Raw genomic sequence first — 16,697 nt, forward strand, 5'->3', positions numbered from 1 at the left:
GGCCTACGAGGATTCTGATGCTGAAGAATCTATTCCCTCGGCCTCCCCTCCTGAAGAGTTTTCCTTTGGAGAGACATTACACTCTATGAGAACATTTTCAGTGGCAGGGTCAGGAATTCTCTGATTCTAGAAAGAGATTAAGGACCTTTTTACATTTACCTCAGCATAGGCCTTTAGCTATACCTCCTGTTTTGAATGTTATTGATGATGTGTACTCTGATACTAGTACAGCCCCTGACTCTCTCCCTCCAGCTCCTGCCAAACCTGATAGGTACTACAGGGTCCCGGACTCGCATCTACACCTGTACAAGGCCCACTCTGCTGATCCAGAAACTATTTCCCAGGGCCCAAAAGGGGTTGCAGCTGCCACTGCTAGAAATCCTCTACCCTCTGAAAGGGGGTCCAGAGCTTTAGAGAGATGGGGTAAGAAAGTGTATACTTCTGCAACTCTTTCCATGAGGGCATTAAATTGTCAATTTCATATGATTTTATGGGAAGGTACTTTGAATGAATTTAATGATTTCCTAATGTATTTAGAATCCACTACTAAGTTTTTAAAGTTTACCATGGAATGGTCATATACCCAGATTAGTTTTTTAGATATTAATGTCATCATTAATGGAAACCATATAGAAACCACTTTGTACAGGAAGCCATGCTGGAAGAATACTCTTTTACATTATAACAGCATGCATCCCAGACATGTGTTTCCAGGCATAATTAAAAGCCAATACATTAGGATAAAGAGACTATGTGGTAATAAAGAAATATTAAATAAAGAGGCAGATAATATGGAGAAGTTATTTTTGGAAAGAGGATATAATGAAAAATTAGTGCAAGATATAAGGAATGATACCCTTTCAACACATGATCATACAGTTGAGTCAGTAGAATATTATAGGATGCCATTCAAAAATCAGAAAGTGAATAAATTTGGAACATTAAATTGAAATAATAGAATTGCCTATACAATGCAGTTTACAAATTATAGTTTTGATCTAAAGAATGTAATTATGCAGAACTGGAAGATTCTGACTACAGATGAAATCATTAGAAATATAATAGGTGAGAAACCCAGATTTGTATATAAAAATTCACCTAATTTAAAACAGTTGTTATGTTTTAAAGAGAATAAGGCTACATTACCCAAACAGATGCAATTTAAGACTGTAGGTACCTTTCCCTGCACAAGGTGTAGCATGTGTCGGTACATCAGTGATATACAAATAAACACCCCAAAATGAATATTACATTCAAACCTAAGTTTTATGCAAGCTGTAATTCTACGAATTTAATATATCTAGTGACATGTATAGCATGTGATGCATTCTATGTTGGATTAACAAAGAGAAAGTTTAAGCAGAGGATGTATAACCATATCTATGAGATAAAGAAAAATAATGACAAAAATGCTTTGGCTAGACATATAAATGAGTTCAGAGAACACACTTTTAGATTCAGAGTACTACAGCTGGTAGGTCTGAATAAAAGATGGGGCGACAATGTGAATACCTTAGCAAATATTGAATTAGCATGGATTTTAAGACTAGGGGCTCACATACATCCAGGTCTGAATCAAAGTATTTGTATCAAACCAGTATTAGACGGAAGGATGTATAAGTAGTGATGTTGATAATACTTTGATTATTGTTTTTACTCACACTACTAAGGTGTTTCTCGCTACGATGATATTTGCTATTTATTGTATATTTGAGAATCCAAATATTATATATATATATATATATATATATATATATATATATATATATATATATTTAGTGTATATTTATTTGATTGTTTATTGATATTTTGTAATCATATTTTATATTTCTCTGTATTCATTGTTGATTAGATTAATTAACTATTTATCATACTTCGATATAATATACTATTTACATACATAGATATTATGGTGAACATATAACAACATCTTTGGATTTTATTACATATATATAAATATTTATAAAAATATAATATTATATTAATATACACAATAAGGTTTATATATAGTGCTTACAGAACTATATAATGGCTAAAAATGATGTAAGGCACTTTTATATACAGCATTATATAGTATGTGCCTAATATATATATATTTTTAAAGTTTTAAACTTTTTAGAAGAAATAACATATATATATATATATATATATTCTATATTTTTATTCTATGAACAATCAATTTGGATACAAGTTAAACAATGTATATTATATGGTATATTCACACACTCTTTGACATATGTTAGGTGAATTTTGGTATGTGTGAGAAATGTATTTTAATGGTTTTGAAACATGCCTCAGAATGTCTCTTAATGAAACATTTAGGTCTCTAGAATGGCTCTATAAAAGTGCTATACTGAATTTGTTTTAAACTGGCTTCCTATGCAATTAATCAATTATGCCAAATATGTTGATTGAATAATCATGTTGATTGAATAATCATTTGAATTTAATTTTATTCCACTGGGTATATATATTTCCTGAGAAATGTGATCAAATGTGAAGATCTGAGGAAGCGCACTTTGGTGCGTGAAAGCGCTTGTCTGTTTGCATTTTACTAATAAAGGAGTTCGTATATGGAGTCTTGAAGTTTGTCGTGCTTCCTGGTTGCTGAATCCTACAGTGTTATTACACTATACTACAATTTCATATGATACAGTACCAAGAGTATTTGTTAAATGAATTGCATAAGAAACTGTCTTCTTCTGAACCCCTTGATCGCAAATCCCTTCAGGATCTGGTACGCAACTCCCAGCAGGTTAGTAACCATTTCTTGCAGTGTGGTTATGATGCATTGGAAGCTTCATGTAGGTCAGCTATGACAGGTGCAGTCATACGTAGGCATGCCTGGCTGAAGGAACAATCTCTGCCAGACCATGTTAAAGCTAAGCTTTTGGATGCTGCTATGGAAAAGCAAAAATTATTTGGTTCCACGGCTCAAGAGGTCTTAAAGAAATTTGAAGAAAAGGCAAAATCTGTGCAAACAGTCAAAGACTTTCTGCAAGTCCAACCACCGAGATTCAGCAGAAATTGGCCTACTAAGAATTGGTCCTTTCCGGACTCAGACAGATCTCAGAGAGGCAGGAATAGGCGTGCCAGAGGTAGAGGGCAAGCTAGAGGCTCCTACAGAGGCCGTCAATGGCAGCCTCCCAACCAGAGAGGTAGTGCAGGAACTACAACTGCTACGCCAGGACAGACTCAATGACTTTGTTTTGACTCTGCCGACCAGGGCTCAATTAGAAGCACCTTTGGGCGGAAAGCTTTCTTTATTTTCAAAAAATTGGCACAGCATTACAAGGGATACATGGACACTGCAAATAATAGACAAAGGATACAGGTTCCATTTCCACACATTGCCAAAAAGAAAAGGCATGCCAGACCTGCCACCAAATCAGAGGGCAGAGGCTTTGAAACAAATTTCCAACTTAATACAAATGAAAGCCATAGAAAAGGTACCTCTTTCAGAACAAGGCCAAGGATTTTACTCCAGATTATTCCTTGTTCCAAGAAAAGAAAATCAATGGAGGCCTATTCTCGACTTGACCGCACTGAATACTTACCTCATTGTGCCAAAATTCAAAATGCTGACTCTACAGCAACTCCTTCCCATGCTGGGCAAGGGGTCTTGGCTGGTGACTCTAGACCTCAAGGAGGCATACCTGCATGTCCCTATCAGACAAAGTTGCAGAAGACACCTCAGATTTCTTGCAGGGTCAGAGCATTATCAATTCTCAGCATTGCCCTTTGGCTTATCTACTGCGCCCAGAGTATTCACGAAATGCCTGGCTTCAGTAATTGCACACTGCAGACTTCAGGGGATTCAAATTTACCCATATCTGGACGACTGCCTTATACAAGCGGACAGCAAGCAAACTTTGTTAAAGGACTTGGATTATGCCATCCACCTACTACAGGCCTTGGGATATGCAGTCAACATCCACAAATCAAGACTTGTTCCATCCCAAAGAATAACTTTTCTGGGTGCGGATCTAGACACAACCACCCAAATGGCCTTTCTCACAGAAGAAAAACAAAGACAACTACCGGATTACTTAAAGAATCTGACAAAACAAACTCAGCTGACTGCAAGGAAAATCCTGCAGGCCCTGGGTTACATGGCATCTTGCATTCTTCTGATCCCACAAGCAAGGCTGCATATGAGAAAATTACAGTGGTACCTAAGGAGTTTATGGACTCGGCACAGTCACAGCTTAGAAACCTTGATCCCACTCATTCCATGCCTCCAAAAGGAATTTCTGTGGTGGGCTCAAGCCTGCCAGTCGAACAGCGGGTTGCCCTTCAGCAAGCCAAGAGCCAACCAAACCATCACTACGGACACTTCAGACCAAGGTTGGGGAGCACACATGGAGGGCAGATGTATCCAAGGGCTATGGTCACAAAGGGAGCTGCGCATGCACATAAACCAAAAGGAAATGCTGGCAGTGATACAAGCAATCGAGGCCTTCAAACTTTTTCTTCATCAAGGCCACCTACTCATAAGGACAGACAACACCACAGTTATGTGGTACATAAACAAAGAAGGAGGCACCCATTCCTACCCTCTTTGCAGACTGGCAATGAATCTATGGGAACTTTCCTTGAAACTCAATATACAGCTGCAGTCCCAGTTCGTGCCAGGGAAAGACAATCTACTGGCAGACAGCTTAAGCAGAAATACCATGGATGCACACGAATGGATGCTGCACCCAGACATCTTCTTACTCATAACACAATCATGGGGAAGGCCGGAAATAGATCTGTTCGCCTCCCCCCACAATCATCAACTGAAAAAATTCTGCTCAAGGACATACCACCCACAAGCATGGAAAGTGGATGCTCTCTCTTTCAGCTGGAAAGCTCTAACAGTGTATGCTTTTCCACCTCTCCCATTAATGACCAAGGTCTTACTGAAGATCAGGACAGAGCAGCCCAGAGTGATTCTGATAGCTCCAAACTGGCCAAGACAGCACTGGTACCCACTGTTAAAGAGCATGTCACAGACAAAACCGTGACCTCTCCCCCTATGGCCACTTCTACTGACGCAGCACAACTTCAAGACTCTGCATTCCAACCTGAAAACCTTGCAGCTAACTGCCTGGAAAATACCATGACTCCCCCTCAGGATAAGCTATCCCAGAGAGTGAAGGATATTATTACCGAAGCTCGACGGCCTTCCACAAGGAAGGCATATTCAGCAAAATGGAAAAGATTTCACACTTGGAACACAACAAAGGGCCTAGATGTGACGGTGATGAACATGGCACATATACTGGAATATTTGGCAGAATTGTTCCACAACGGCCTGTCCTACTCTTCCATTAAGATACATGCCTCAGCAATTTCAGCAGAATACAATGTTAATCCACCTGTCTTCTCTCATCCTCACCTGAGACAGTTTCTAAGAGGAATCAAAAACATCAATCCTCCAAGGAAACCACTTCTACCTACTTGGGACCTTAACTTCGTGTTGGAAAAGCTAACACTTCCTCCCTTTGAACCAGCAGCATCTGCAGATCTACAGTTTCTGTCTTGGAAAACTGCCTTCCTTCTGGCCATAACCTCAGCAAGAAGAGTATCTGAGTTGCAAGCTCTAATGGCAGTACAGCCATTTCTTATCTTTCATCAGGACAGAGTTTCATTGAGAACCAATCCTACTTTTATGCCAAAGGTGGTATCCAGGGTATCTTTGAACCAAGCTATTCACTTGCCTACATTCTTCCCACAACCACAAAATAAAGGGGAGAAACTTCTGCACACCCTGGACATACACAGACTGTTGCGCTACTACTTGGACAGAACTAAAAGTTACAGAAAGACTGACCAGCTGTTTGTAGCATATGCTGCTGGGGCACAAGGAGAAGCAATTTCCAAACAGACAGTTTCAAAATGGATAGGAAATTGCATTCGTTTTTGTTACTCCTTTCATGGAAAAACTGTGCCAGCTGACATTAGACCTCATTCCACGAGAGCCACAGCCACCACCACAGCCTTCCTAAGAGGGGTGGCTACCAAGGGCATTTTAGAAGCTGCTACATGGAGCTCCGTGCATACATTTGCCAAGCATTACAATTTACCTTTATACTCCAGATCCAGAGCAGGCTTTGCTACGGCAGTCCTGCAGGGTATCTTAGCTACACCATCCTTTACTTAGTACCTCCACCCCCAGATTGGCTATGGTATTCTACCCATATGTGATGACTGCAGATGCATCCTTGAAGGACATAGTACAGTTTTGTACCTACCATAAATGTAGATGTCCGATAGGTATGCATCTGCAGTCAGGTTTACTCTCCCTCCTTCCCCTCTGTGGCATACTTCTTGGGTACTTACCCCTCTTATAGCTAGCTGGGGGGATCTATTATGGTGTATTTGTTTTTATAGTACGGTGCATGTTTGGATTTGTTTTTGCAATGCATATCTCCAAATTTTAGCCTTCCTTAGTGGGCACCTGGCATCTGGGGCAAGAAAAACTGAGGAAAATGGCGTTGGCTGATGCTTTTATACCCCAGACGCTCTGATGTCGGGGAAAGTGCGACATCAGCCGAGGCCAGACCCAGACTTTGGAATCCGGCCGACCGAAGGGCTGCCTGAGGCAGGACAACCCATATGTGATGACTGCAGATGCATACCTATCGGACATCTACATTTATGGTAGGTACAAAACTGTACTTTTCCTTCACTGGCTGACTGATCCCACATTGCCATCTGGAGCAAGAGTGAGACAAACATAAGCCATTATTCTCAAGCAGTTCAGATTTGGCTGTAAACTCCAGGACATGAGAAACTGACCTCCATATTTGATTTTTCATCCTGTCTGCATTTGAGGCTGTAATCTTTGGGAAACTTCCAGCATAGTTAAGTTGTATATTGTAGCATATTTTACATGATTAGCCTGCCGAATATTATTTGACAAGTGATCACAAGTTTAATAAAATGCCACATTGTCCATGATAGTAACTTGTGTTATATGTTTGCTTCGAGTAATGTTTTTTGAGGCTTCCATACTATGAGTGTTGAGGATAAGGCTGCAAGTTGTCAAGTTTACCAGTGAGAATCACTTCCTATGATTTCCGTTAAGTGTGCTGGCAGTGATTCAGAGTTTTGAGGCTCTTCAGTTTTCTACCCAGCTGTACAACCAAGAAGCTAATATGTTTAAGTAAGGGGGTATGTAGGGGAGTTGTAACCTCCCACATGGGGTAGTGAAGGAGGAACTCGCCTTCTTACCTACAAGAGAAAAAAAAAACTGTAGATTTGGCTTTCACTGGTTTGTTTAATATGGTTATATTCTCAATTGCATGTTACTTATTTATTGTAGAACCATCCTCTAATGAACCAGATAGTTGTATACCTTATGTTACTTAATTATTCTTTGTAGATTTGTTTTCTAATGGGTCCGGTAGTTGTATGCCTTAATAGATGACACTGTAAAGGAAACCTTTGTAACCCACTGCACAAATTGGCTACAGTAAAAGCAAAGCAACTACTTACCTAGTCTCCATCAATTGTATGAGACCTTAAACATGCAGGATTAACAGGATGGTTTAATACCTTAATTTATTGTCCCATTGTTTCCAAGTGGTGACAGTGGGAATCAAGCCCTGGGTTGCAGTAATATTGCCCATGTGTAGCTGTCGCCTTAACCCACTGTTGAGTATGCCATTGTAAGATGGTGAAGTCAAATCACAGAACTATAACTTTGAAGTCTAATGGTTGAATTAAAATTGTCATTATTTACATACTATAAGACCCAGACAAACTCATTTAACCTCCTTTGTGGTTTTAGACAGCCCCAGGAACTGGGACATAAAAAAAAAAATCAGTATGAATAAACAAAAACTTTGTCTCTGGAGTTCAAAAACTGTACCCAGTCCATCATATATTTTCATATATTCAATGCACATGCAAGTAAATTCAAATACTACATGAAGAATGTAGAATTTAAATTTAAATAGGTTCTAGAGGAGTGTAATACTGCGGTGGTGGTGCTGCAGTAACGTTGTCGCCTCACAGTAAGACGCTGTCCTGTTCGATTCTCAGCTAGAGCGTCTCCTGTGTGGAGACATGCGTGAATGGGCGTACTTTCGTTGAAGGCTGTGCGTCAGGGCTGGCAGCTCTGCACGTAAAAAATCTACTGCCAATCATTAGCGAACCAGAGTTCCGCTGTGGTGACCCCTAACCGGGAAAAGCCGAAAGAGACAAACAAACGAGGAATTTAATGCTCCCTTCTTGTATTTGGATTGTAAAAGGTAACATTTCAAGACAATGCTGGTCTCTCTGTTCTCTCTCTCTCTCTTTTTTTTTTAAGTGTTTGTGCCTCATTAGCAGATTAAGTACAAGTTAAAGCAGAACATATTAACTTTGGAAATAAGTCAAAAAGGTTATACTTGCATTATGTTGTGCAGATACTTTCATTTAGTTCTTGTAAAACTCTAATGCACTTGCTGTGTAATTTCCAGGGATTCTCACCTGCCAAGCAGGCTGTGTTCTGGAAAACCTGAATGATTATGCAGAGGAGCGGGATTTCATCATGCCACTTGATCTTGGAGCAAAGGGCAGTTGCCATATTGGAGGCAATGTGGCCACTAATGCAGGAGGATTAAGACTTCTTAGATATGGTTCTTTGAGAGGGACAGTCCTGGGACTGGAAGTGGTATGTTTAAAAACAGTTTTTATAAAATGCAAAATTTGTTTTCACAAAACACATTGCAGCATATTGAACGTCTTTTGTAACCTAGGTCATTATATAATGAAAAACGGTGTGGAGCTTTGTATGTGCACAATCTCCATTTGATTTTTACTTGCATGTGGTAAATTGTAAGGAATGAAGTGCTTTTCCTATTATCCTTGCCAGCCCCAAACTGATATTGTACTTTGAAGTTTGTGTTCCTTGTGCTTTTTGAGAAACTGTGATTTATTGAATGTTAAATGTCTGAGAAACAGTGCAACATTCAGATGTCATGCAGACAAGATGGGAAGAGAAAAGATAAGAGGAATAAAACCGGAAAAACTGGACAGTTTTAAAAGTTGTCAAGAGGACTGCAGGCAGGTGGGGTGGCACAGAGTAAGACAAAGGGAGAAAGTAGGAGATGCAACTGTCAATTGGAGGGCGAGGAGGAGGAAGACTGGAAGGAAGGAAATATGCAAAGAATAGTGACAAGGGATGAGGGGAGAGGAGATAGAGGTGGCCAGGCGGGATGCAGCACTGGAAGAAGAGCAGGAGTAAAGTAGGCAGGGAGGGTCATGCAGCCAAATGGGAGAGGTAGAATGCAAGAGACAAAAAAATGGAGAGATCTTGTAGAAAGAACATTGAGGATTGCAAGTAGTTTACATGTACCACAAGGTAAATGACAGCACAGATAATAGGGGTCAGGAAGGAAAGGAGAGGAGCTCTACTGTGGAGAAAGAGAAGAGGGCTTTGGTGAGTAGAGACTCAGTTCCCAAAAAAAAAAAAAAAGACTAAGAAGCCAGATGAAAGACAAATGAGAGACCATATTTTTATTGAAACAAGTCTTTGGGCTTATTCCAAGCAAAACATGTGAGAAGGTAACCAAAGTGATCACCAAAGCAGGAGAATGAGGATGCATGTTGTGTATATAAACACCAGAGATTTCTCAGAGGAGTCGGTAGAGGTAACAGCAAGGAGAGTCTCGAGGTGGCAGACTGAAGCCTGGGGAAGGGGTTGGAGATGGCATTCTCAGATGTATTACCTATACCAGTGGTCGATATACAGAGGAAAAAGGATTAGAGAGTTTAATGACTGCCACAGTGGACAAAGGAAATAGGCTGGTAGTAGGATGGGGAGAGCTAACCAAAAGGTCAGCTATAGGTAGGGACACTTGGTGCTGGGTTAGCAAGCTACAGCTGAACAATTCTAACTTTAAATTAAGATGGAAGAGTAGAGGAAAACTGGGTATAAAGGGGGCTGATGGGTATTCAGGTAATGGAAGATAAGAAAGAGATGCACAATGTAGCATAATGGGGGAACAAATCCAAATGACTTTGACCATGGCATGTAGCCTTACACTGCAGTAGATGCTTGGGTAACAGGATAGAGCACCTGCAAACCGTAATAAAGGAAGAAGAGGGTGGATATTGCTGGTATTACAGGAACATGGGCCATTGACAAGAGGAGGTGCTTGGATATAGGTTGCTTGGTAATAGGAAAGGGACATCAATCTACATAAAGCTGAACATCATAAGTGAGCTCACAGAAGATGAACTTTGAACCAGGAGTGGCACAAGGGTGCAGCCATGGTCAGTGGCTGGAATGGCACAAGGGTGCAGCCATGGTCAGTGGTTGGGTCGTGTGCCATGGCATAAGGTAGAGGAAGATGGAGAAGTGCCGGATTGATATATAGAGTATTGCCCCCAAGAAACAACAGGTGAAGAGGCTGAGTGGCTGGAAGAGAGGAATAGAGGAGTGGGATAGAAGGAAGAGGGTAATGATTATGGGAGATTTTAATCTCCCAGGATCAGATTTCAGAGAGTCCAAGCTCTAACAGAGGAAGATAACTGGAGTTGATTTGAGGTCTTGGACCATGAAAGAGTACAGTGAACTGGTGCAGGACTGCACCGGGAAAGATAGAATTTCTGATCTGGTCCTTATCAGTGTAGAGGGCTTCTTTGTGCCGTGGGTATCCAGGTGAAGGCATCCTTAGCCAACTGTGATCATTCCACTCTGTGGTTTAGAGTAAGGAAGAAAGGTAAGAAGAAGAAGACTAGGACAAGTGTGCTTTTAGCAGACTGGATTATACTGTGCCACAAGAAGTGGTCATTAATAGACTGGGAACAAATTTAGAGAGCAAAGCTATGACAGTAGGTCAGGAACAGAGTGTTAAGGCTATGAATAAGGATATGATGACGAAGGAGATAAGCAAAATAGTAAGATGTGGCTAGCAGAGGACCTAGGTGAGTTGGAAAGGAGGCTTGGGAGGTGAAGGGGACACTGTAACACTATTAGGTGTCTTAAAAAAAAAAAAAAAAGTAATGAAAGGCCAGCTAATGCTTGACCATGGAACAGTCTGGCAATCCCATGGTCGGTCCTTCACCCAGCCACAAAAAGAAAAAGTTAAGCAAACAGCCTTTGTCATCATAGCAGGGTAGCAGTGCGCCTGAGCCACAGGTGGGTGGCTTAGCTGTGGCCATTAGTTGTACTTCAGACCAGACCACTCATCTTTTACCCAGGATCCCGCTTGAGTAGCACTTACAGCCACTGTGGATTGTGGGTTAACCACATCCTTTGCAGCTGTTGAGGTCTCCTCAGTGGGCAAGGGAAAGCCAGCCTTGCTGGTCCTGGGAAAGGGAACTGGGAAGGCTTCTCTGTTTTGTCAGAATATTGTGTCCATCCCTGGGGAAGCTGTTGCTGCCATTAATAACACTGTTGGCCCCATTGTTCCTGGAAAAAAAGAAACAGAAAACTAAGCATGTATCTACTCCTCAACTTTCCTTAGACAGGAATAGTTTACTGGTTCTGGATCGGAGTTTAATTCATGTGATTGATCAAGGCAGTTTCTGGTAAAAGAAAGAGGGATGTTCTTTGTGTTTCACTGTTGCAGTCATTACATTTGGGTTGTCTGCTTGCAGGTAGCCCTCAGTCGGCCTGATTAACAAAGTCTTGGGTCCTGCGTCGATTGCTGTCCTTTCTTCCATGACATCAGGTTGTCAGGAATATAAAACATGCAGCCGACGCCATTACATAAGTCTTTCTTGTCGTGCAGTGCCTGATTCAGAAGCAGTTTGCAAGTGCCGGTCGGCCGACTCCTGAAATTTTCGTTTTCGAGTTTCAGAACCGAAGTCTTCAACTAAAGCTAAGTACCCCGTTGGGGAAACTTTTTCTTGCTCCTTACCGATGTCAGTAAAAGTTAATAATTGCATTACTTGTGAAAAGTAAATACCTCAAAGATTTTCATTCGTACTGTATTCCTTGCCTAGGCCCTGACCATGACGTACCTTGCTGTCTGTTGTGTGCTTTATTTAATCAGTGCACTATCTGTCGTCAATATATTTTCGTCTCTAAATATTCCAGTTCTTGGTTTAATTATCCAGAAATGTTGTCGGTTAGCCACCCGACTACCGGGATTCCATAAAAATGCAAAGATAAAGACAGAGACAGGCCGCCGAGGTCCAAAACTGCCGACGACGCTTCTCCTAAGCCAGTCGCCAGTTCGCCAGTACTCAGTGAGGTGCTTTCGCAGCCCCTGATACCCGCTACTTCTGATTCGCAGGCCTTTACTGAGACCCATTCGGAGTCCGGTATGCAGTGAGATGCTTCAACTGTGGAAACCCGCGGATGTCTCTACCTTGGATTGGTCCGGAGCCACTGTGCAGGCACCGGCTTCTGAGGGTGTATTCAGGCCTACAGACTTGCATATTAAACCAACGCCTCCTTCTTTACTTAGGCTTAAATCTCAATCCATGCCTAAAAAACCGATGCCCAGGCCACATGCTCAGGCCTCTATGCCTAAAAAAGAAATGATAAGAATGGCTGAAAATGTAATAACTCTAATCAGGGGTAGCCAACCCACCCCCCTTCTAAGAGGCCAAGAGGCCTAGGACTGAAGTTGATTATGAATCTTCTGATCAGAATTCTGTTTTTTCTGATTCTTCTGATGATCTGGATTTGCCCTTGCCTACTTATGAAGATTCTGATGCAGAGGGCTCCATTCCCTCTGCTTCCCCTCCTGAGGATTTTTCTTTTGGGGAAACCTTGCATACTCTAGGGGAGGATTTCCACTGGGAAAGCCAGGATTTTTCTGATTCAAAAAAGAGGTTTGGGGATTTCCTTCTCCTACCTCAGCATAGGCCTTTAGCTATTCCTCCTGTACTAGACATTGTTGATGATGCTTTTTTAGAATCTAGTTTAGCCCCTGATTCCCTTCCTCCTGCTCCCAGAAAACCTGACATACTACAGGGTCCCTGAGTCCTACAAGTTCCTTTTTAAAATTCCTATTGCAGATCCTGAGACTATTTCAGAGGGGTCCAAGGGCATTAAGGCTTCTACTGCTAAAAATCCTACCCCTTCTGATAGAGACTCCAGGGCGCTGGATAGATGGGGTAAGACTGTTTACACTTCTGCAACCTTGGCCATTAGGGCTTTAAACTGCCAGTTTCATATGTTAAAGTATCAGCAACATGTTATTGGACTGCTTAAATAGAAAATTATGTTGATTCCTGACTGTGTGGAAAAATAGATTTACAGGATTTAATGCATTCTGCTAAACAAGTTGGAAAACACACTTTGCAGTGTGGTTTTGATTCATTAGAGGCCTCTTGCAGGGCTGCTGTTACTTGGGTCTGTGCTCAGAAGGCATGCTTGGCTTAAGGAGCAATCTTTGCCTGATCATGTTAAGCTAAATTGTTGGATGCTCCTTTAAATCAGGACCGCCTGTTTGGCAACAAGGCTGAGGAAGTTCTTAAAAAGATAGAAGATAAAGCTAAATCTATGCAAACTGTTAAAGTTTTTTTACAAGTTCAGCCTCCTTGATTTAGTAGGCACTGGCCCTCTAAGAATTGGTCCTTTCCAGCCCCTTCCAGGTCTTCTCAAGCCAAACCCAGACACAGCAAAACCCCCAGGTTTCAGTCCCAGGGGACACACAGAACTAAGCAGTGGGGGGGGCCTCCACTTCCAAATCTGGGAATAAGACGACTCTCCCTATGGTAAACTGTGTCAATGATTTCCTTTTAAAATTTCCAAGCGCTTATCAACTGACTGCCCCTTTGTAGGGAAAGATTGCTGTTCATGCAAAGAATTGGGAACTCATTATCCAGGACAAATGGGTTTTAAATACAGTGCCCCAGGGATACAGATTTCACTTCCACACGTTGCCAACACCAAGCGCGTTGCCGGACCTACCCCCAAATCAGTGGGCAGAGGCCCAAAAACAAGAACTTTCTCTCTTAATCATGGGGGCTATTCAACTGGTACCAGAAGAGGAAAAGGGACAAGGTTTCTACTCTAGACATTTCCTGATACCCAGAAAAGACAATTCATGGCGTCCTATCCTGGACCTGTCTACTCTAAACACCTTTTTGGAGATTCCAAAATTCAAGATGCTGACTCTTCAGTTACTTTCTATGCTAGGCAAAGATGCCTGGTTGGCAACACTATATTTAAAAGAAGCATAGCTGCACACCCAATCAGGGAATCTTGCAGAAGATACCTACGCTTCAAAGCAGGCTACACGCGCTATCAGTTCTCTGCACTGCCCTTTGGCTTATCTACTGCACCCAGGGTATTCACAAAGTGCCGAGCTCCAGTTATTGTGTTTTGCAGGCAAAGAAATATTCAAATATACCCATACCTGGACGATTGTCTAATTCAGGCAGAAAGCCAGGATATACTTTTGAATCATCTGGCCTTTGTACAAAGGGTTCTAACTTGTCTGGGGTACGCCATAAATGAAAGAAATCACACCTGGTACCCTGTCAACAAATTATATTCCTGGGAGCAAGCCTGAAAACAGCTTCCCAGATTGCTTACATCACGCCAGCGAAACAAATTCATTTGACAACCTACTTCAAACAAGTGGCCACAAAAACCCTGCTATCTGCAAGACAAGTACTGCAAGCCTTGGGGTTCATGGCCTCCTGCATTCTTCTAATTCCATATGCAAGACTGCATATGAGGAAACTACAGTGGTATCTAAAAAGCCTATGGTGTCAACATTCTCAGGATCTAGAAACAATGATTCCTATCGTACCTTGCCTACGCCTAGAGTTTCTTTGGTGGGCAGAGGCCTGCCACCAAAACAAGGGACTACCTTTCACACCACCTCCTGCCGCCCAAACCCTAATAACAGACTCATCAGACTATGCATGGGGGGCTCACCTGGCAGGGAAGTGCATTCAGGGTAAATGGAACCAAAGTCAAATGCACCTGCATATCAATCAAAAAGAAATGTTAGCTCTACAGAATGCTGCAACAGCCTTCAAGGACCACATTCTTCCAGGACAAATAATGGTAAAGATGGAAAACACCACTGTTATGTGGTACATAAACAAGCAGGGGGGTACACATTCTTACCCCCTCTGCAGACTAGCCATGGCATTGTGGAACACAGCCTTGAGCTACCAAGTACACCTACAAGCTCAATTCCTGCCAGGAAAACTAAATACACTGGCAGACGGACTAAGCAGAAACCTCATGGACCCACGAGTGGAAACTGGAACCAAGGATTTTCAACATTTTGACACACAAATTGGGGAGCCCAGATATAGATCTGTTTTCCTCTCCCCAGAACTACCAATTGGACAAATTTTACACAAGGACTCCCCACAAACAAGCCTGGAAAGTGGATGCTCTGTCCTTCAGCTGGAAAAACCTATCCGTTTATGCCTTCCCCCTCTGCCTCTGCTCTCCAAAGTACTACTAAAAGTCAAACAGGACAAACCAAGGATGATTTTGATTGCTCCAGACTGGCCGTGCCAACACTGGTACCCTCTCCTACGCAGTGTGTAATGGTTATCCCCATGGCACCTGTCTCAGACTCCTTCCCTGTTGTTTCAGCAGGAGAACCAGATTCTGCACCCTCAGCTTCTATCACTGAACTTTGCAGCCTGACTAATTACTTAAACTCTCCTTTACCATCCCTCAATAAACCTGTGATGGATATCATTTTAGAGGCAAGGAGGCCTAGTACTAGAAAATCTTACGCTGAAAAATGGAAAAGATTCTGTGCCTGGAACCAATCTCTAGGGATGAGCACAGCAGCGCCCAATTTACCTCCGATTTGTATACTTCGCTGAAATGCTTCACAAGGGCCTGTCTTTTTCCTCCATTAAAATCCATGCCTCAGCCATTTCAGCTCATTATAACACAGAACATCCCCTCTTCTCTCATCCACTGCTCAAGCAGTTCTTCAGAGGGGCCAAAAATTTGAGACCACCCGGGAGAGCTCCAACCCCAGTCTGGGACCTTAACTTTGTCTTGGAGAAACTCACTCTACATCCTTTCGAGTCAGCTGCTACTGCAGACTTAAAAAAGCTTTCCTTTTAGCAATCACTTCAGCTAGAAGGGTATCTGAATTACAGACCCTTATGGCAATGGAGCATTTCATCATCTTTCATGCGGACAGGGTGTCCCTCAGAACCAATCCATCCTTTATGCCCAATTTGGTATCCAGTGTGGCTCTTAATCAGTCCATTCATTTGCCAACCTTCTTTCCCAATCCACAGAATAAACGGGAATGGATTATGCATTCCTTAGATGTGCACAGACAACTTAGATTCTACTTGGACAAGCCTAAGCCTCAAAGGAAATCTGAACAACTGCTGGTGGCATTTGCTGCAGGGGCAGAGGGGAATGCTATTTCAAAGCAAACCATTTCTAAATGGCTAAGCCATTGCATTCATTTCTTCTATAAGCACCATGGAAAACCTATCCCCCAGGGGATCAGACCTCACTCCAACAGGGCTGCATCTACCTCTACAGCCTTTCTCAGACGCGTCCCTACCAGGGACATCCTAGAAGCTGCTACCTGGAGTTCTGTACATACTTTCACCAAGCATGATCATTTGCCAATTTTCTCTAAATCCAGAGCTGGCTTTGCCACTGCAGTCTTGCAGGGCCTTATAGCTGGCCCTAATGCTATCTAAATTTATCCTCCCAACCACAACTCTGGGAATCTACTCAAATGTAATGACTGCAACAGTGAAACACGAAGAACATAGTACAGTTGTGTACATTTACCATAAATGTAGAT

At 42.1% G+C, this 16,697-nt stretch overlaps 1 protein-coding gene across 4 annotated transcripts in view; it reads left to right on the top strand.

Moving 5' to 3' along the window:
* D2HGDH (D-2-hydroxyglutarate dehydrogenase) overlaps positions 1 to 16,697 on the top strand; it is a 719,825-nt gene that overhangs the window by 215,091 nt on the left and 488,037 nt on the right. For all 4 annotated transcript variants that reach the window (XM_044069611.1, XM_044069612.1, XM_044069613.1 and 1 more), the window contains exon 5: positions 8,454 to 8,647. In XM_044069611.1, coding sequence (XP_043925546.1) covers positions 8,454 to 8,647 — 194 coding nt within the window. The remainder of the gene's footprint in view (positions 1 to 8,453; positions 8,648 to 16,697) is intronic.

Source organism: Protopterus annectens, chromosome 4.part0 (genome assembly GCF_019279795.1).
Source record: "Protopterus annectens isolate FY-2018-M chromosome 4.part0, PAN1.0, whole genome shotgun sequence".
Taxonomy (NCBI): Eukaryota; Metazoa; Chordata; order Ceratodontiformes; family Protopteridae; genus Protopterus; species Protopterus annectens.